General features: G+C 45.6%; 1 protein-coding gene across 11 annotated transcripts in view; it reads left to right on the forward strand.

Moving 5' to 3' along the window:
* Positions 1–21,313, forward strand: part of TRIM66 (tripartite motif containing 66) — a 57,745-nt gene extending 36,432 nt beyond the window's left edge. For 7 of the 11 annotated variants that reach the window (XM_058663415.1, XM_058663418.1, XM_058663421.1 and 4 more), the window contains 11 exons: positions 774–938; positions 14,578–15,114; positions 15,274–15,463; positions 17,109–17,169; positions 17,593–17,767; positions 18,040–18,329; positions 18,797–18,923; positions 19,151–19,225; positions 19,525–19,677; positions 20,102–20,326; positions 21,146–21,313. In XM_058663415.1, the coding sequence (XP_058519398.1) occupies positions 774–938; positions 14,578–15,114; positions 15,274–15,463; positions 17,109–17,169; positions 17,593–17,767; positions 18,040–18,329; positions 18,797–18,923; positions 19,151–19,225; positions 19,525–19,677; positions 20,102–20,326; positions 21,146–21,205 (2,058 nt within the window). In that variant the 3' untranslated portion in view covers positions 21,206–21,313. The remainder of the gene's footprint in view (positions 1–773; positions 939–14,577; positions 15,115–15,273; positions 15,464–17,108; positions 17,170–17,592; positions 17,768–18,039; positions 18,330–18,796; positions 18,924–19,150; positions 19,226–19,524; positions 19,678–20,101; positions 20,327–21,145) is intronic. The other 4 variants (XM_058663417.1, XM_058663419.1, XM_058663420.1 and 1 more) reach the window with 3 other exon arrangements.
* The last annotated feature ends 610 nt before the right edge of the window (positions 21,314–21,923 follow it).

The following is a 21,923-nucleotide window of genomic DNA, read 5'->3' on the forward strand; positions in this document are numbered from 1 at the left end:
AGAAGCCATCTGCTTAGAAATCATCCAGCACTGGGAAGTAGAGCTGAGGCTTGGATCCAGGCTGCTGGCTGTCCTGGAAGGCTGCAGGGGGGCCTTGTTCTCTTCCTGGAGGATACTGAATATTGCTCCTTCCTTTTCTCATCTGAAGGACAGTTGAAGATGTGTAGTTTGTACCTTCGGAATCTTGGAAGCATTCCATGTTTTCATTCGTAGCTCCTGCTTATTTTTTCTCCCCAGAACCTTCTACTGTAGTCTTTCCTCCCCACCATTCCCCGACCTTTTCCCTCAGATTGTCTTGTTTAGATCTATAATCACGTATATATTTTCGAATTAGTTCTGGATACTTTTGCTTTGTTACAAAATGCAGTGTCTCATGTTTATACATCATCACTGACAACTTCAGATAATGCTACAAATGTTTTCCCCTGAGGCTTCCTTAGTTCCTTTGAGGGAATATTTAGTAATCTCTCTCATTACACAGAATGGACTAGGGTTCATGGAGAACTACAAGCTAAATAATAATAAAAAAACTGTTATGATTGCTCAAGTGACTGTGATCAATGAGTTCAATGTTCTCCTAGGTTTGGGTTCAACCCTGATACTGTCATACTAATATTGATTCTTAAGAAAAATTTTGACAAGAGCATTTTCTGCCAGTGCATAGGTAGTGACAGTGGGCAAGGCAGGGGGAACTAGCCCGCCCTCACTGCTGCTTATTGTGTCTCTGCTGCTCTCCATGGTGAAATACACCCAGGTTTGTATTTTTCCTTCAGGCTGCAGATGAGTCCCCTGCCTCTGAGGGCCCAAAGCCAGCTCTCCCAGTTGACAAGAATTCTGCTGCTGCTGCCTTGCCACAGGCACCTGGGGAAGAAACTCCTCACATTGTCCCCCCAGGGGATGGCGCCATCCAGCACTCCTCTCCCAGTGTGGTGAGAAAGGTACTAACGGAGCCTGCTTTCCCTGATCACATGGAACCCACTGGCCACCAACACCCCAAGCCCCTGGATGAGGCTGATGGGGTGGGAGGTGGAAATTCCCCATCGCATCCACGGATGCTACACAGCCCTGACTCATGCCTTCTGTCCTAATGAGTCAGCTATGTGGGTCCTCCTCCATCCCTCTTCCCACTCCTACATGTGTGCTTAAAATGAACCTCCTGGGCTTCATTTAGAGTGGAATGGGAAAGGGAAAGAGATCTAATTTGTTGAACCCTTATTTGGCATGTGGAACTTTGTATGGTGTCTCACAAGCATTATCTCATTTAATCCTTCCAGCATCTGTGTAAGATGAACTGTGTATAGCCAAGAAAATTGAAGTCCAAGGCCATACTACTAGTGGAATAGATAATTGAGATACATTTTAAATGAAATAGGTTGAAATAAAGAGCCTGGACTTTTTTCTCAGTAATGAAAATGGGGGAAATATTTTATTTAACTCCTCCACAACCTGAAGTTGCTTGGTTTAGAATTTGAATCAATAGAAGCTGTTGGTGAGTGGTCTACAGGAATATCCCATAGAGTTTGCTGAGCATCTAGAAACATTTAGATCTCTTGAAAATGAGCAATCGGAGGTATTCCTATTCCCTTCCTTTCCAGCTTACTGAGTATGTTCATTTATTCTGGCAGTAGCTAAGAACTCCAAACTCCTCAGTTGTCAGTTCTCATTCTGCCCATTAACCCTCAGTTCTGTGATTTTTTTTTTAACTGGGACTTCAGCACTGTGACATGATATCCATCTATCCCTCCCTGGGTTCCTTGGTCCTATTCTAGTTAGACTATTGCCTTCTCTGGCAGGTTACCCCGAGCCCTCCTGATATTTCCATTCAAAATAGGACTTGGAGCTCTGTTAGCTATTTGATACCTTCCCAAACTATCTATTGACTTTTCAGTGTCTCTGTGGTCTTGTAGTCCCAACTCTGCTGGCTAATCAGTGGCTACCCCTTACCAAGTTTCCCCAGCAATACCATGGCCATTTAGGAGTATGTCTTAGATCACATAAACTTAAGAATCAAGTTTAGATGAGGAAGGGATGGTACTGACACTGTGGCACATTAGTTTGGGCCACTGTTTGCAGTACCAGCATTCCATATCAGAATTTGATTCCCAGCTGCTATAATGTGCTTGGGAAGAGAGTAAATGGTGACCCAAGTATTTGAACCCTTGCCATGCACGTGGAAGAGCAGAATGGGATTGTTGGCTGCTCGCCTAGCCCTGGCTATTGCAACCATTTGGGAATGAACAACAACAACAACTGAATGGAAGATACCCGTTCTTCTCTCTCCCTCCCCTCACCCTTCTCCCCCTCTCCTCATTACTCTCTGCCTCTCTCCCCACCAAAGTAAAGAAATAGAAGGGTTAGGGCCCAGTGCAATGCAATGGCTCAATTGGCTAGTCCTCCCCCTGCAAGCTCTGGAATCCCATATGGGCACTGGTTTGTGTCCCTGCTGCTCCACTTCTCATCCAGCTCCCTGTTTGTGGCCTGGGAAAGCAGTGGAGGGTGGCCCAGAGCCTTGGGATCCTGCATCCACATGGGAGACCCAGAAGAAGCTCCTGGCTTCAGATCGGCTCAGCTGTGGCCATTGTGGCCATTTGGGGAGTGAACCAGTAGATGAAAGATTTTTCTCTGTCTCTCCTTCTCTCTGTAAATCTGCCTGTGTGATAAAAATACATATAAATAAAAAAATTTTTTAAAGAGAAGGGTTAGCATAAATGACAACTTGGCAGTTCCTGACAATGCTTGAAGTTTCAAGAAGGCCTAATATAATTAATAGCTTTTTTTTTGTACCTGTCCTAGAGGCTTAGCTTCTTATATTTGACTCAGCCACCTGTCAGCCCATTTATTTATTTATTCAATGTAAGAAATATGTTGAATATTCTTTATTCAAAAAGTTTGGGATTTTGATTAAGGATGAGACCCAAGTATAAGTACAAAATTTGTTGTGTGTATACCTTTTTTTTTAAAAAGATTTATTTTATTTTCATTACAAAGTCAGATATACTGAAAGGAGGAGAGATAGAGAGGAAGTGGAGCTGCCGGGACTAGAACCAGCGGCCACATGGGATCAAGGCAAGGACCTTAGCCACCAGGCCATGCTGCCGAGCCCGTGTGTATACCTTTTTAAATTAAAAAATATTTGAAAGGCAGAGTTAGAGAGAGAGAGAGAGAGAGAGAGAGAGAGAGAGAGAGAGAGAGAAATCTTTATCTATAGTTTATTTCCTAAATGGCCACAAGATTGAAGCCAAGAGCCTAGAACTCCATCCAGTTCTCCCACATAGAAGACTGGAGCCATCTTCCACAGCTTTGTCTGGTGCATTATCAGGGAGCAAGATTAGGAATGGAGTAGTTGGAACTCAGACTGATGTCTATATAGGATACTGGCACTGGAGATTGCAGCTTTAAGGTACAATGCCATAAAGCCAACCTTTCATGTATATACCTTATATACATAGCCTTAAGATAACCTTATATAATAAAAATACTAGTTACCTGTGTTTTTGCATTACCCATCATATGAGATTAGGTGTGAAATTTTCTATTTGTGGTGTTACTTGGATTTTGTACTTTCGGATTAAGACTATTCAATCTACACGTGTGTCTCTAAGTATTTTTGTTTGTATCTCTTATGTGTACACACTAACGAATAAAATGCTCATGCACTGGAGCTTACCATTTTGTGGGAAAGGGTGTTAACTAGGCAATAACAACAGACTATGATAAAGTGCTATGACAGTCATTGAGGTGTGCTCCAGTGGTGTTCCTCTCTATGAGAGAAGAGGCTGTTCATAGAACATGTCCTAGAGAACATTTTTATTTGTTTTTGTTATTCAGGAGGCATAGCGACAGAAAGCTGTCATCTGCTGGTTCACACCTCAAATGATTACAGTGATTGAGCCCAGTCCAAGTCAGAGCTGGGAACTCCATCCGTCTCCTACTTGGGTGGCAAGAACCCAATTACTTAAGCTACCACTACTGCCTCCCAGATTGCACTGGCAGGAAGCTGAAGTAGGCTGCCAGAGCTGAGTATTAAAACCAGGTACTCTTATGTAGGATGTAGGGGTCCTAACCACTAGGTCAAATGCCTAGCTGGAGGAGATGCTTTCAAACATGTTTTTGTGGGTGTGTGTGGCATTATGGTATAGTGGATTAAGTTACTGCCTGTGATACTGGCATTCTGTATAGGAGTGTAGTTTTTGAGTTCTAGCTGCTCTGCTTCTGACCTGACTCCTTCCTAAAGCACACAGGAAGGCCTTGGACCTCTGCCACCCTGTGTTGGAGACCTGGATGGAGTTCTTGGGTTCTGGGAGACCTGGATGGAGTTCTTGGGTTCTGACTTTGATCTGTCTCAGTGCTGTGCATTGTGCTCATGTGGGCAGTGAACCAGCAGGTATAAGATCTCTCTCTCTCTCTCTCTCTCTCTCTCTCTCTCTCTCTCTCCTTTTCTTACCCCTGCCTTTCAAATAAATAAAGCAGATATTTTTTAAAAATGAGAGGAGGGGACGTTGGCTTAGTGGAGAGGGAAGAGATAGAACAAACAGTTGAAGGGGAAGGCAAGTAGGAATGTCTAAAAGTGAGAGAAAGCCTGGGACACTTAGTGGAATTTGGATAATTTAGCTTGGAGATAACAGGTAAAAACCCTGGGGATGGAGAGTGATTCAAACTGGAGAGATTGGAAGACCTTCTAAAATATGGTTTGAAGTTGGGCTTTGGTAGTAGAGGCTATGAGTGAATGAAGAATTTCCAGCAAGGAGGGACATGGCTTAATTTCAAAGGTTTCTTGTGCCGTTCTGAGGGAGATCAGAATATAGAGGAATAGAAGGCTAAATGCAATTGGTAATGATAGGAATGGAGACGAGGATCTCAGCAGGTCAGGTCCCGGGAGCATTGGATTGTGTCTGATGATAGAAGATGAGGCAGAGGGAGTACTTTAACTCCACACTCAGGTCTCTCTTGATGGGAACATGGGGGAAAAGGCATGTTTAGGACAGACTGTGTTAAGCTTTAAGCTACTGGTGTTACCCCATGGAAGACATCTCAGAAGTGACTGGAAGGATATAGCTGTAGCTGTAGGTGTTGGTAGTTCAGAAGTAAGTATAGAGCTTGGCAGTGCTCAAGTGCTCATGGAAGCCATGCCCTGAATGCTCATCTGATGAGGCCCGGTGGCCTTCTGGCACACAGTATAGAGGGAAGGAGGTGAGGGCTTAGAAGTGTGGAGTCTGTGCTGCCTGTGTGAGTGGCCCACAGTGCTCTCTGAGCACAAGGGTTGACGGGGGGGTTAGCAAATATCCTAGACATGAATTTCTCAGTTTTTGTTGCCCTTGATCTTACTGACTCAGACTCATGCAGAGGGCCATAGATAGCCTGATATGTTTCAGTTGCTTGTAGGTTTCTTAATGGCTTGCACTCCTATGTTGAAGAAGTTTTGTGGCCTGGAGGACGCTCTGCATTAAGAGGTCAGCCTTGACAGAGAGCCACTGGTTATACCCAAAGTGACTGCATTGAGAAGAAGGGCTTGGAGCTGGGGCCGGGTAGAGGTTTGAAGTCTGAGGCTACCTAGCAACATTTCAGAATCTCTTTTCATGGAATGACAACATTTTGTGCAGTATTTTTCTTTTCATTGGTTTTTACATGGATTATTCCATTGCATTTCTTTGTGTATATTAACAAGGTTGTGAGGAAGCCACCATACTATTTCGTTTTGAAAGATGTGGAAACTGAGACACAGAGAGATTAAGTAACCCATCTAATGTTACACAGCCAATATGGGCCATGTTAGAATTAGGAACCAGACTGCAGGTTCCTGATTCATGCTTGTGCTCAGTGCCTGGGTTAGATTGCCGCTCTGTGCACTGCAGTAGGGGAAGTAGGGCTCCATTTGGTCTCTCACCTGATGGATTTTCCTGTCTTTATTTGAATCTTTAATTAGCCTGAGACCTTGCTGAAGGGAGATCTTAATACCTAACATCTGGTAGGGGTTTTTTGGTCTTTAGCCTGTGTTGGCCTCTGAGTGTCAGGAAGTCAGACACCTGTTTAAAGGTCACAGACCGGAGGAACAAGTGGCCCCGACGTCTCTGTGTGTCCATACTAGCTCCCTGTCAGCACAATGGAGGCTTTGATTAAGGTGGAATATCTCCCTGCAAGTATGTTGGAGCTGGTTCTGAATGCTTATTGGTGAAAACAGATTGTGACTGAAAGTGGGATGTGAAAATTCTCAAATGTGACATGAGCTTTGAAATCTCAGGAGAAGCTTATCCCACCACTTTGCCTGAATCCTACAGGATATTTTTGCAATGAATTTGGACATTTTGATTCTACTAGATATTGCCCACACCTTCTAGTCTTGGTTCAGCCACTCTGAAGGAAAATCTTGGTTACAACTGTACGAAAGACTCCCTTACAACCCAAGTGAAATTAGAAGACATTTTGAGAGCTTCATTTATACTCGTGAACTAGTCAACTACTGAAAAATACACCTGATTCTTTATCAGAGCTCTCATGAAACAAAGCTGTATGCATCACAAAGAGCTGCGCCTGAGCCACAGTTCAACTGCAAGAACGGCCTCTGCTGCTGCTCATCCGTTAGCTCCAGATCTTCAACAGAAGACTTTGGGACTTGCAAGATGCTGTGCATTGCTCAAGAGGAGTCTGGAATCAACTTCCAGTAGATGAAAGTAAAGTAGTAGGATTCTTGTGATGCAGAATATTAAGAATGATCAGAAGAGGAAAGGATGACAACTGAGGTAGATGGTGTTTTATGCCTGGATGCCTGAGCTCTTCATTTGCTTCTTATAACAACTTAGTGAGATTCAGATTAAATCTATTGGGGTAGGAAATTAAATCCCAGAGATATGGAAATGACTTGAAACTCATATGCTGAACCCTGACGTCTATGAGAAAGTTCTTGTATTGTGTATCCTGCCTTCATAGTCTCCAAATACCTGGCTGCTGCCAGGTCCTGTCGTTCAAGGACTTAATCATTTAATTCAGTTCAGCTCTATCCTTGTGTCCTCATCTATTTCCTCAGCCAGAGTGAAGGACTTCACTTTGTTTCCAAGGCACAATTGTTAAATCTTTGGTCCCGTCTCCCACTGCATTTTTACCTTCTGGAATGAAAACCTGAAGCCAGAGGTGACCAGGAAGAACATGGGAGCAACAGCAGACACAGATGTCATCAATTCCATGCATTATAGTCCGTGTGAGGTCATAAGCCCCAGTCAGGTATCCTGTCAGCCTTATTGATCCAGCCTGCTTTAGTATATGGTTCTCTTTGTAAATTTCTGGTTTTCCTCCATTATAGCAATAGCAGGTTGGGAGCATGGAGCTAGGACTTCTATAATGACAGATGACAACAAACACCACCTGTAAAAGTGCCACCCAGGATGAGGTCATTCAAGGAAAGGATAAGCTAATGCCTGGATTATATTAAAAAGCAATTCAGTAACACCGACTCTTGCAACACTGATCAGATGGGGCTGGAGTAAAGCTTATGGGGCTTCAGATCTCTCTCTTCCAACTTTGTTAATACACTCATCTGGGAGCTAGACACCAAGCACAAGCAGGTTCCAGTTAGCAAAATGGTAACATTTCCCAGTGTTCTCTAAAACACTGGTACTTTCAAACACATGTGTTCTGTAATCAAAATCGTGATCAGCAATCATTTTTTGCTAAAATATATTCTGTGGGAACAGAAGTAAACTAAGATTAACTGTCATTATAAAAAAAAGGGGTGGGGGAGGACAACCTAAGCTCTGCATTCTGAAGTTTCCAAGAGCAGCATTGAATTACTTGGTAGTTCAGTGAAACTTCATGCTGTCACTCAGGAATATCCTCACTGGGCTCGAGGTACTCTATTTAATAAGACAGGATAGTAGATGAAGTGTTTTAAAAACTCCCATTTAAAATGATGTAAGCCATTTGTATTTTGTGTTGAAAGAGTTATGTTTCAGATATCTTGCAAAGCTTATTTACGTGGAACACTGCTCTGCCTGCACTACTATATCCTTGGCAACATTATCTAGCTGTAAGAATGTGAAACTGACATTAAACTCAGGGCATGTGCACTAAGTGTCTGTTTATTGACTTCTCAGTTGTTTCTTACTAAGGGCCTAGCTTTCTAGCTAATGGCACAAAATCAGCCAGCAAAGTTTCAAGGTTGAGTCCAGATTCCCAGTGTTGGGCTTGTATGAGTTTGGGAGATCTGGGTAATTGCTCTATGTCTCAATTTCCCTTCCTGTTACACATAGAAAAAAAAACCACACAGTATTATTTCCGAATTTTGGTGGCAGTCTTTAGAATAATAATGTCAACACATAGAACTCCAAAAAGGATTTGGGTGCTGAGAGTAAGGAACAGGAGAGCAACAAGCAATAGAGCACAGACCAGCTGGAAGACAGCTTAGCTAGACGAAGGGTTGCACGGGTGACTGATAAAAGGAGTTGAAAGACTATTTAGGGAGGTTATAGATCGGGCAAGTGATAAATACAGGTAGGTGGAGTAGATTATAAGTGAGAGATTAACTCAGGCAAGTGACAGTTTAGGAGAAAGAGATAAACATATGAAAGAGAAGAGGAAAAAGAAAGGAACATGAACATACAGTGTGGGAGAAGAAAATTAGGAGCAGATGAGGAAATGGCCAGTCAAGGGTGGGAAGAGAAGGCTCTTTAGGCTCCGGCTGTCTCCTTCATCCCCCAAAGATGACCTGAGCTGATTATCAGTGTGATTTTTTTTTGACATTTTGATACTTCTATCTGAACTAGGGAACCATTTCTTGTTACTTGCAAACCTCAAAATACATATTCTCCTTCATAAAATCTGAAGGTTTTATACATGAAGGTGAAGTCAGTGCATCAGTTACATAGTTGATAACTTGAAAGTGTCAGTGATCCCTGGATACAGACCTTATAGCTAGACGCACACTCCGGTCTGCTCTCATGTGACCTCTGAGCAGTGCTGGTGCTGGAGAGCAGGGGCAGCAGCAGCATCTTTGGCAGATGAACTCCTTCTGTATGTGAGGTACCAAACGTCAGCCACTGTGGCCGAGTTCCAGGTCTTTCTCCAATTTTAACAGGTCTCCAGAAGTCCTTTCCTTATTTCCAGTTCTTAGAGTCTCAGCTTGCTTTCCTTGTCCTAAGAGTTGGAACTACCCATGATCCCACTCACCTTTAAAACAAAACGTATATTAGAGACAGACTCAGAATGAGTGAGTGAGAGAGAGAGAGAGAGAGAGAGAGAGAGAGAGAAAATTTGAGCAGACACTCTCATTCACTGGTTTATTCCCCCACATACCTGCAACAGTAACAGCCCTGATAAAAGCCAGGCTGGGAATGCAATCCGGTATTCCCACGAGGGTGTCTGGACCCTAGTTACTTGAGCCATCACCCCTGCCTCCCAGGAGGGCTGCATGGGTGGGAAGCTGAAGCTAGGAGCCAAAGACAGGGATTGAATCAAGCACTCTAATGTGGGATGTGGGCATCTTACCTTTAGTCTGCTCCTGACTTATTTTGTAGCCCTGACAACAAATAGGATAGAGGCTCTCCTCTGTTTTTTTTTTCCTATACATTAAATAAATGCTATGTTTTCAGCAGTTTAATGTTTTGTAGCTCTTCACTGCAGAGCCACAAATGAGGTAGCTGGGATAATTACAGACAAATTTGATCAGTAAATCCTGTTATGTTTATGTATATTCTGCAGAAATGCTGGAGTGAGGCAAGAGAAAGAAATAAGAAAAAAGAAGGAAGGAAAATTAAAAAATGAGTAAGGGAGGAAAGGTAAAAAGGAAAGAAAAAGGAAGCAAGCAAGGAAGGAAAACTCTTGAGTCCCATCTCCTGTGGCGGTTTCTGATTCCTGCTGCTTCCACCTGCATTGCCACACCCCCTGATAGCATTGACTTCACTGTAAATGTGAAGACGAAACAGATCAGTCTAGTGTGATCTAGTTTACACTGTGTTTCTGACTTCATTCTGTCTTCTGAGTGTTAGGGGAGCTGTTTCATGCTGCTTATCTTAGATTAAACCATGGCAGGAGTGAGTGTTTGGCCTACAGGTTATTCCCCCAAATACCTACCAAATTTGGATTCCCACATCCCATGTCAGAGTGCCAAACTCTGCCTCCTGAGTGCAGCCTCTTTGCTAACACAAGCAGCAGTGATAGCTCAAGTAGCAGGGTCCCTGCCTGGATTGAATTTCTGACACCAGTTTTGGCCTCAGTCCATCCCTGTGCTGTTGTGAGAAATTGGGGAGTGAACCAGTGGATTAGAGTTAGTGTGCTCTCTCTCATAAGCTAATTAGTCAATCAATTTATTAAAAACCAAAGATACAGAGTTTCAACAACACAGTTTGCCTGTCCTTCTCCTATCTTGTGATATTTACACCTATCTCATGATATGTAAAAATTAACCAAGTTACGAAATTTCTGTCCCACAAATGTGATCATTCCTGCTTATCTGGGAAGTTTCATCTATTGAGATTTTATTTTGTGCCCGAACTGTGATATACAGTGCCAAATGTTGTTGTTTGGGTAGGCTCAGATGAATCTTGGAGTGCTCTTGATTAGAGCACTGTTAGAGCAAGGATTGTACCAAGAGACATCTATGTGTAGATGAAATGAGCATCAGAATTAAATGTACACATTCAACAGAGAATGAGTCTGGCTCATGGGATTAGACTATTATATATTGTGAAAGGGAATGCAGTCATTGTTAGTTATTCTCATACATAGATAGGGAACTTACTATAGAATTTTAAGAAGCTATGGCATTATACAACCAGGAAAGCAAGGGGAATGCCTGGGGCTGCTTCCTGGACATGTTTGCCGTGACCATTGATTTCTAGACTCAGTCCCTCAAACTGGGCTGCATGCTTCATTTACCCAACTTGGATTGAGCATTTTTATCACCCCTCCTTTTCTTCAATCTTTCTTATTTGGAAACTTAGACTAGAGAGCAAATTAAAGCTTTTTTTTTTTTTAATTGAAGACTATTGAACTGTTAAGGAAAATATTAAAAGCAAACCTTTCTCCGGAGAAATAAATAAGAGGTAGAAATAAATAAGAGGTATTTAACTCATCTGCTTTTAAAATAGGGAATTAAGAATAGAAAGTATAAGCTTGACTAAAGTAGTTAATAAAGGAAAAGGGTGAGCAGACAGGTAAGAAGGAAGGAAAAATAGGAAGAGAGAATGAGAAGATGTGAGGTAAAGAGGAAGATGAGGGACGGGTCAAGAGATTGTAGAACAGAGGGTGAGAGAGAGTGAAGGGTAAACCCAGGGAATGGGGACAGACACACAGGGCAAAGCTGAAGGTGACTTCGGTACCATAGAACTAAATTCTAGCTTCACAGAAAGTCTATATCAAATACACTTTGTGGTGGAACACTGAAAGGGTCCTTTGAAAACAGGAATGAGACCATGCTGCCATCACTGTTTCTGTTCAGCCTCATGTGAAAGTCTTAGTGAAGTGAAACAAGAAGAACAAGAGTAAGAAAAGCAAGAAGTCACAGATTACATGGCTTACGTGTACAGAAAATCCACAATTTTTGAAGTGAGTTTATCAAGCATACTGGGTACAAGGTAAACCTGTAAAACCCAGTTCTATTTCTGTACAGTTAGTCATACAGGCACAAGTGAAGGCAAATGGAAATTTGCAGAATTCTGTTTTATATTAAAATAATAAACCATATACCTTTCTCAGCCTCACTTTTCCCCCTCAAGTATAAAATAGGAGCCACAACAAAATAATATCAGTGACCTTGATAGCAGCAGTAGAAGCTGGGATTGAGTACTTGCAAGATTCCAGCCAGTGTTGTAAATGTTTACATGGATTATTCCTTTTAACCTTCACAACAACCCTATTATGGTTATTGTGAGGATTAAATGAGATTAGTATATGTAAAACATTTAGCAAATTGCTTTGCCTATAATGTATTCTCCATATATTTTAGTTATACAAAAATAACCATTACTTTAGAGAGACTCATGGACTCAGCTTTTAGTAGAACTAAACTATTGTTCATTTGGTTTAAGATTTGTGGAATAAGCAGTCACATATTGTTGTTTTGAAATTGTAAATAGCTCATTAATTCATTTATTCATTCAGGCACTGCTCTTGGATAGACAAAATAGACAAAATCCATGTGCTAGGAGAATTCACATTTTAGTATGGAAAGAAGCCATTAATCAAAGGATATCAGAGATTGTGCTGTGTGAGACTAAAAGAACAAGTACAGGGCATTATGAAAGCATCAAGGGGAAGACCCTAGTGTGGCCAGAGAATGAAAGCAGGCTTTGTTGCAGAAAACTGCAGTTGAGCTGAGTCCTGAGGGCTAAGTGGAGCGGGGCGGGGGGCGGGTAGGGGAGGAGAATGTTCCACACATAGGAAATAGTCAGTCTCAAGGAGTGGGGGTTCTGGGTGGAGGGAGGGCTTGGTGTGGTTCAGGAGCTGAGTGACTGGAGTTCAGAGAAAAAGGGTTGTTGTATGAGTTGAGGCTATAATCGGGGCTGGAGGTCAGGTCACTGGTAGCCTGGCAATCCCTGTAAGGCATTTTTACAGTTCTCCTAAAATGAATGGAGTGCTCTGCATGGTTTTGTGGAAGGGAGTAATACCATCATATTTGCATTTTTAAAGTAATTCTCCACTGAGAGGCTTCTGTTGTTGTCTGGGGGAGACAGAAAGATAGGCTAGACCTTCAATAGAGAGAAGAATGTGGTGGGTGTATCAGAGAAATGTTTAAGGGGAGAGTGGTTGGGGCTTAGGTATGGGAAGAAGGGTGCTCACCTGAAGGCTTCCTCCTGGGAAGAAGTAACGTACAGGACTGGGTAACAAAGTGTGATGTCCACTGAGCTGAGGACAGTTTCTTTTTGCCAGGATGCACTTTCACCATGTACCGGTTTGAAGTGTTCCTTTTCCTATGGAAATTTGAAGGCCTCAGACATGGGGAAAGGAATGGCCAATTGGTAGGGATGTTGGAAGCTTAGAGGTGCTTGCTCCCTATTTTTTCCATTTGATTTTCAGAGATATCAATTTGTTACTGCCTTTTTTTTTGAAAGATTTATTCATTTTTTATTACAGCCAGATATACACAGAGGAGGAGAGACAGAGAGAAAGATCTTCCATCCGATGATTCACTCCCCAAGTGAGCCGCAATGGGCCGATGCTCGCCAATCCGAAGCTGGGAACCAGGAACCTCTTCCGGGTCTCCCACACGGGTGCAGTGTCCCAAAGCTTTGGGCCGTCCTCAACTGCTTTCCCAGGCCACAAGCAGGGAGCTGGATGGGAAGTGGAGCTGCCAGGATCAGAACCAGCGCCCATATGGGATCCCGGGGCCCTCAAGGCGAGGACTTTAGCCGCCAGGCCACGCTGCCGGGCCCTGTTACTGCCTTTTAAAAAGAAGGGCAGAGTTAGCAAGTTTAAGCATTCCTGAAGATTCTGTTTAGAGCCAATTACCCACTCCCCTCCACCAAATCTGTTTCTTTTTCTTTAAAGATTTATTTTATATTTTTGAAAGGCAGAGTTACAGAAAGAGAAAGAGAGAGGTCTCCCCTCCATTGTTTCACTCCCTAAATTGGCCACAGTGACTGGGTTAGTTTCAGGAGCTGAAGTCAGCAGCCAGTTTTCCCCAGGCTGAAGTCAGCTTTATCCAGTTCTCTCATGTGGACACAGGGCCCAGGACTTGGGCCTTCTTCCTCTGCTTTCCTAGGCACATTAGCAGGAAACTGGATTGAAAGTGGAAGCAGCCAGGACTTGAACTGGTGCTTATATGGGATGGCTTAATGCTGGCTCCTAGGTCTGTTTCTTTTTTTCTGAAAATTAGTCAATTCAATGCAGAAATCTATATCTTTATTGTCTTTTTATCACCCTTTATCAACCAGTGTTTTATGTGATAAGTAGTTAGGTGAGGAGAGAATTACCTCCTCCAGTGATTGGAATCATATTAAAATGTGACAGTTCTGAAGTTGACTGCTTCAGACTTGGAATGTCTTTGGTAGGTACCTGTATACTAGGGATAGAACATACCTTCAGATGCCTCAGTTAGAGCCTGTGTCAAATGCTTCAGGTGCTTGGAATTGGTATGAATAAGCCTTTCATAATTCCCTGGAGTTGACTTAGATTCCCTAAGACTGATTGCGACTCCCTGAGTCAAAAGGTCTTGAAGCAGGTAAGAATGTGAGTCTTTAACCCCTTAGCATTTTTCTGTAGCAGAAAGTATTCTATAGGACTCCTTAAAGGGAAGGGAAGCTACTAACAGTATATTAAGAGATAGATATGAAATTAGAGGTAGTCTGATTTTGACCCTTGCTACACAACTGGGAGTGGGGGTGTGTGTGGCTGGTGTGTGTACACATACATCCTTCAGGTCAGATCACAGTGCTTCTCCCGGCCCATTTACACACACCCCACCCTTCCATATCTTTGTCCTGTGCCTCCTTTTCTGTGTCAAAGCCTAACAGCCTCGTTGGTGTAAGGAATGGGAACAGGACTTTCCAACTTCTTCAAAACTTCTGGACTCTTGTGGGCAGGGTCTCCTTTCTCCCCACCACCCACCTTTCCCAGCTGCTGTCTGATTTCATGCTGTTTGTACTCCTGCAGCATTCCACCTCGGTCAGCATCATGGGCTTCTCCAACACTCTGGAGATGGAGGTGTCATCTACCAGGCTGGCAAGGACTGTGGAGCCGCCACAGATCAAGGGTGGGAGCAGCCTCACCACTGCACCTCCCCAAGCAGTACCAAGCCTGCTGAGTGGCACCCCTCATTCTGTGCCAAGTCTGATGAGTGTTCAGAACCACACCATGCCCACCCTGACAACCAGTCACCTACAGACTGTGCCCAGCCTTGTGCGTGGCACTTTCCAGTCCATGCCTAACCCAATGAGTGAATCCCCCCAGGCCATTGCAAGCCTCAGAAGTGATCACTCTCAGACCGCGTCCAGGCTGATGTCTGGTCACATGCAGTCTGTGTCCAGTTTGACCAGTCGTCCTCTGCAGAGCGTACCTCCGATGCCTGAAATGCAGCCAGAAACTGGGTCCAGCTCCAGCTCCAGCTCCAGTCCTGGCTCTGGTCGACCAGCAGGGAGCCTGTGTCCTGGGGATGGGGCTGACAGCTCCCTAGTGAATGCCCTGTGTAAGGTAAGACTTGGGAAACGCCATTCAACTTCCCCTGCTTGTCACTGGGTGAAAGGCTAGCCTTTGAAGGCTGAATCCTGGCCTTAGCCTAACCGCTCTAAGACTGCTTATGGCAAAAATGACTGACTTCTTTGATTCTTGTTGTTGTTTTACTTTTGAAAGATGGAGAGTGAGGATTCCACCAGCTTCACTGACTTAGTGGGACAAGGCCCTCCACCTTCTGGACTGGCTGCCAAGGACTTGGCAATTTCCTCAGAACTGGAAGAGCCAATTAACCTGTCTGTGAAGAAACCTCTCCCAACACCAGCGATCAACACATCCACGGCTTTGCAGCAGTACCGGAACCCAAAAGGTGAGACTGACACCAACAGCCTGCCTTTCATGTGGCCCACAGGCTTAAGCAGTCGGACTCATCACTTGCAGGCGAGATAGAGGCCAGCAGACAGGCTCCAGGCCTCAGAGAGTGCTGCTCCTCTCGGAGGCTGAGTTCTGGTCTCTTCTCCACAAGGCAGGCTCTGACACCTGTTCTTCATTCATTGTTGCTGGGTGGCTCCTTTGTGACCTTACCCAAGTAGGAAGTCCTGGGAGGTGTGGGTTAAAGTTGGGGCGGGGGAAATGAAGATTGTGCTAAGAGAGCTAGCCCTGGGGGAATGTTACAGGGAGAAGAACATGGCCGACTTGCCATTAGAGGGGTTATTATTTCATGGAGAAGAGTGTGTGTGTGTCTTAGAGCCAGACAGATGTAACCTAGAAAAACAGCTTTGTTTATATTTGATCCTGGGTGAGATACCTAAACTCCCTGATCTGTTTTTCTCTGTGAGTGGAACTAATCTTACTTACTTCATAGGCTAAGGGGCACAGATTACTGCAGGGAAATCATTTGATAACCTCCTGTGTGATAGCAAGAATTTTCCTTCTACTTAACAAGTTGTGTTGTGCCTCATTGCAAAGGGAGTTTAGACCACTGGAGACTGGTTCTTTTCTTTTTTCTTTTTTTTTTTTTCTGTATTATCCTTGCCCCTTCTCAAGTAGGGGTAGACTAAGGTTTCTCTCTCTGGTCTGATTGGGAACTTGGAAGGCAGCTACCTAGTATTCATTTGAGACTTGTTCAATTCATTGTGTGATGTGTCTTTAATTTGTAATGACCAGTTTATTTTCTATACATCTAATAATTGTAAACTTAAGAAATAGATTTTTTTCCTATTTTTTTTACACTAGAAGACCAAAAATGATTGATCCTTCCTATACGCAGTCCTGTATGATTAACTCTCATCCACAGCATTTCAGTATTAAAGATTCTGCTTTCTCTTCATTGCTGCCAAGATGCTGGCTGTGAGGCCTTTCCTGAGCCTCCAAGTGGGACGGTAGCTTAGCTAGACCTTGTCCTTGCTGCGAGGGGCCTGTGAGGTGCATGTTATGAATGAAGTTAAATGTGCTGGACCGTGCTTATCCACATACAGCACCTGGGGCAGTGCCTGGCGCTGAGTGGGCACTCAGTAAATGTACATTGCCTCCTTCCTGTTGCATCATCCTTGCTTCCTGCTCAACTGTGTGGCCTGCGCTGCTCAGAAGGGGGCACTCTCTGGAGGCTGTTGCCCACCACACGCAATGGGTTCAGGTAGTGCTGTCATCTGAGCACTTGGCTAAACAGGCAAAGCCTGGACTAGAGGATTCTCAAGCAGGTGGCGCCAGTGTGCTGGGAGAGATGATCTGTGTGCTGATGGTGAGGGTGAGAAGCTGGCCCCACAGTGCCTGATGCTGCACTTGCCTGTAGGCAGCCTGAGTGTTATCTGTGCTCACCTTTTTAAAAGCAGGAGGCATTTCCCCTCTCTCAGGAAGGAGATCCATGCTAGCAATATTACCATGACGAACGACTACAATTTAGGTAAGAATTTGTGGCCAAAAGTATAGACAGCACATGCTAGTGGAAGGTGTGTGTGACAGGGCGTGTCATCACGAATGCATGTCATGAGTATTTATTTGTTTATTTGCCTTAGAATTTGAGAATTTTGAACAAGGAGCCCTAGAACTGGATACAAAAAAGAACCAGAGCATCAGGTAACACAGAGACCCTGAGCCAGCCTCGCTCTGCTGCCCCCAACTTCAAGTCCTGTGAGGCTGGCATGGGAAGTAAGCATGCTGGATGACTTAATGAGAAGCAGATGTTGGCCTCAAACTGTCTTCCAAAATCCCGAGGCCCTTCAGTGGAATGCCCAGGGAGGGTTGGGAGGATGTCCTGGCTCCTGCACTGTGAGGTATGAGCCCTTGGTGCAGGCCTCTTTCTTTAGGGAGGCTGCCTCAAAGGGCCTTAAGTGGCTGATTGGGCCCGGCCAGGCAGGGCCTGGCAGCAGGGCAGAATGTGGGCCTGCAGAGGGCTAGATTGAGGAGATTTTGAATGGGGGCCAGGGGTGAGCCTGACTTACAGAGGGTGGGGCCCAAGTAGGCCCCCATGGAGATTCAGGGGTGTGTCTCTTACCACAGATCCTTCCACAGTGAGCCCAAGATTCCTTATGTGAGGCTGGAGCGACTCAAGATCTGTGCTGCCTCCTCTGGAGAGATGCCTGTGTTCAAGCTGAAGCCACAGAAGAGTGATCAGGATGGGAGCTTCCTGCTGGTTATTGAGTGTGGCACCGAGTCCTCCAGCATGTCCATTAAGGTGCTACTTCCCCAGCCCAGTAGCCTCTCTCTTTGCTGGGTTCCTGCCGGGATTCTGTTGAGGAGGCAGTCCTGCACTTCTTGATGGGGGGCTGTAGCATGGCCAGACTATGTCTTACTGCCAGGGGCTTGTGAGGTGCGCATTAGGAGTAAGCTGTCCATGCAATTAGGAGCTCTCAGAATAGATGCTCAGGGCCTCTCAACTCCCACCTTGCCTCCTTCAGTGCCTTCTTGCTGCTGTGTTCTGTCTCTCAGATGCCCTTCTGCCCCCAGGTCAGCCAGGACAGCCTGCCTAATGACATCCAAACTGCAGGCCTGGGGGGCAGAAAGGTCACTGTCACTTCTTTGACTGGGCAGCGGCCACCAGAGGTGGAGGGCACATCTCCTGAAGAACATAGACTCATCCCTCGAGCATCTGGAGCCAAGAAGGGACCCCCAGTCCCAATCGAAAATGAAGACTTCTGTGCTGTGTGCCTCAATGGGGGGGAGTTACTGTGCTGTGATCGCTGCCCAAAAGTGTATCACCTCTCCTGCCATGTGCCAGCCTTGCTCAGCTTCCCAGGGTGAGTCATGCCCAGCTCGGGCCACCAGCTGCTGGCAGGGTTATTTTCCAGAAGTGACGATTCCTGGCCTGACCCACACAACTCCCAGAATGGGCTCACTCCGCTCTTGTGGGTATACATGAATTGTAACGTGTCAATTAAAGGGCCCTACTACACTGTGCCTTCTGCGCACAGGCATAGATGTTTGTCCGACTTTGCTTCCTCTGTTCTCAGCTTCTTCCCTCATATACATTTGTCATAATATTCCTGCCCCAGCCCCTTCCTAACTTGTATCATTCTGGGCTCACTAAATCCCGAGTTTCTAATGTTCTCTCACACTTATAGCTAGTAATCTGTGCTATAAGGGGCAGGGCTGGGGACCCTGTTTCCTGTGCTATCATCATGCCTTTGTCTCAGGGCTGAGGGACAGGAAAGGGTGCTCTTGGGTACTGTATTGAGGCCTAACACAGCTTCCCCTGCCCGCACAGGGGAGAGTGGGTTTGTACCTTGTGCCGCAGCCTGAGCCAGCCAGAGATGGAGTACGACTGTGAGAATGCCCGGTATAGCCAGCCTGGAATGCGGGCACCTCCCGGCCTGAGCATATATGACCAGAAGGTAGGGAGGTGTGTGAGGGGAGCAAAGTTCCCTTCCCAGGGTGGCTGCTGCTGTGCCCATAGGGGCAGGGGGCTTTTGGCGGGGAGGAAAGGCCGCTGAGGACCTTTCTCAGGGGCCATACCTGACAATTTGGCCTGTAGGGATTTGTGTGATTTTTCCTTCTCTCAATAGTTTCCCTCTAGCCTGGGAGACTGAACTATACTTTCTGCTAATTCTGATTTCCACAGAAGTGTGAGAAGCTCATCCTGTCCCTGTGCTGCAACAGCCTCAGCCTGCCCTTCCACGAACCCGTCAGCCCTCTGGTAAGAAGGCCTCCCTCTGCCTCCCTGGGCTCAGAACATGGCCACTGGCCGTCATGACGATGTTAACTGTGGGCATCACAGCCGCTCCAGCCAGCCTCCCCTCCACCAGATGTAACAACTGAGCAGGGATACAGTCCTGCTTCTCTGTTTCTCTTTGCCTTCTTTCTCTGTGCTTTTCTTCCCGCTGCTCCTCATCTTTCTCCTCCTGTTTTTCTTTCACTTACATTCTGACTCACTGCCCATCTCTCCTCCCTCCAATTCTGAGGGAAACTTTTGCCTCCCTCTCTGCCTTCCACAAGGCCCGGCATTACTACCAAATTATCAAGAGGCCCATGGACCTGTCCATCATCCGGAGGAAGCTGCAAAAGAAGGACCCTGCTCACTATACCACCCCAGAGGAAGTGGTGTCCGACGTGCGTCTCATGTTCTGGAACTGTGCCAAGTTCAATTATGTATGTCTTATCCATTTCTCTCCTGCCCATCTCCAGTGACCCTAAGGCTAGTGTGGCTGGGTAGCGGTGGGTGGGTCAGTTTTGATGCTGGGCCACCATGAGGACCTGGGAGCATACCGCTGGGCGTACTGTGGCATGTATTTAAAAGTTTGCTCCCATGCCTGAGACTTGGCTTGGACTGAGAGCAGCAATATGGAGGTGCTGGTGACTGGCCATCTTGAGCTGCCTTCTGGGGTCACCCCTAGGAGCTGCTGCCAAACTGATTACTCTGAGCCCTGGGATAAAATACCTGACTGCAGACATCCCAGGATGAAAGGGCAGGATGGGCCAGTCAGGTCTTTTGTTGTCAGAATAGCATGTGAGGGAGCTGGAAGAGAGGGGCTGGTGGGACCAGGCCAGACCTTCTGTTCTCCTGTCCCATCAGCCCGATTCAGAGGTGGCAGAAGCCGGCCGCTGCCTGGAGGTGTTCTTTGAGGGCTGGCTGAAGGAAATCTACCCAGAGAAACGGTTCGCTCAGCCACGCCAGGAGGATTCTGACTCCGAGGAGGTGTCGAGTGAGAGTGGATGTTCCACTCCCCAGGGCTTTGCGTGGCCCCCCTGCATGCAGGAGGGCATCCAGCCCAAGAGGCGGCGGCGACACATGGTAAAGGTGGGCAGGCGGGGGATTGGGAGGGTGGGAGGACACCTGAGCAGCACTTGTGACCCAGAAGTGAAGCCCCTCAGGTAGCACAAGAGAGAGCAGTGCTGACGAACCCTCATTCTCCAGCCCTAGAGAATGAGGGAAGTCAGGACAGCACAGGGCCCCTTAACTCTAGTTACTATTGAGGGGCACAGTTACCACCCCGAGAGGCCTATACTACCCTGCAAATTAGCAGAATGAAGAGGTGCCCTGACTGTAGGTGGGTGCTGGTTTTATTGCACTGGGATGTTCGTGCCCATAAGAGAAGCACTTGGTGCTAGTGTCTGTTGTCTACTTAGGTTTAAGGGAGAAAAGAAGGATTTTTTGAAATGTGTTATGGAGGCTGGTGTTGTGGCACAGAAAGGTCAGCCAGGGCTTACAATGCCAGTGTACCATGTTGGAGTACCTGTTTGAATCCTAGCTGCTCCATTTCCAGCCCATCTTCCTGTTAATGTTTTTGGGAAAGCAGCAGATCATGACCCCAATGCTTTTGTCCCTGCTTGACTGGTCCTTATCTGTTTGGTCTGAAACATCAGTTTAGTGCTATTAAATTCTATAATATATAGACTGCCTCCTCTGTGCCAAGGTTTGATCAGCCCATCCCAGTTCTTTAAGATACTATTTAGCACATAATGCAATGACTTTTGTGAGTTTTGTTGTTGATTTGCTGGTGTAGAATAAAACCATGTTGACTCTGGAGAATGTTCATCTTGACATTTAGCCTTTTCCTGTTACCAGATTGTAAATTTAGCTATACTAATTCCAATAATACTTTTTTTTTTCTTTCAGGAGAATGAGAAAGCAAAGAAAATGTCTTTCCGCCTGGCCAACAGCATCTCCCAGGTGTGAGGAAGGAGCCTGAGCACTCTGGTAGCCAGCACCCTGTCCTGTTGACTATTTCTTCCCATCTTCCAGCTTATTCTCTTCGGAATGTGGCTATGACATGAGTCTTGTTGAGCTGTGTAGTGGTCTTTGCCATGTGCATCTAACAGCAATTATTCGAGAACCCTAGTTCATCTATTACCAAGAAGAATTCAATAATAAACAGGACAGAGGGAGGCGTTCCCTACCACCATAATAATCAGATGTAGAAGATCCAGTGGACAAGAACACACCTTTTCAGACCCAGGAGGACCTATGCTTCCTTGGGAATTTTTCTGCTGAGGAAAGCAGAGCTTTCTTACCTTTCAGTGTCTAAGGCTCAGGAACGATACATACATTGGAGCTCTTCTTGGGCTCAAAATGGGGTAGAAGAAGGGACAGAGGTTTGGACATATGGCAGGCCTGTGATCCCTGGCCCAGCCTAGCCAAAGACTGCCACTGTTTGCCTTTGCTTGTCCTGTTGGGGCAGAGGCACTTGCTGGTGGCAGAGTGATGGAGGCTTCTAGATGCCATAGGTCTCAATTGGTGCCTGTTTGGATTCTAACGGTTTTCAGGGTATTTGTTTTTGACACCCACCCCCATTTCTTGTGTTAATTTAGGTGACCTCTGTGAAAGTGCAATGGGTGGGCTGGTGTTTTAAACAGCAGGATCACTTTCAGCTGAGATTTTCAGCTTCCACATCTGC

The sequence above is a fragment of the Ochotona princeps genome, chromosome 4 (assembly GCF_030435755.1).
Source record: "Ochotona princeps isolate mOchPri1 chromosome 4, mOchPri1.hap1, whole genome shotgun sequence".
NCBI classification, from domain to species: domain Eukaryota; kingdom Metazoa; phylum Chordata; class Mammalia; order Lagomorpha; family Ochotonidae; genus Ochotona; species Ochotona princeps.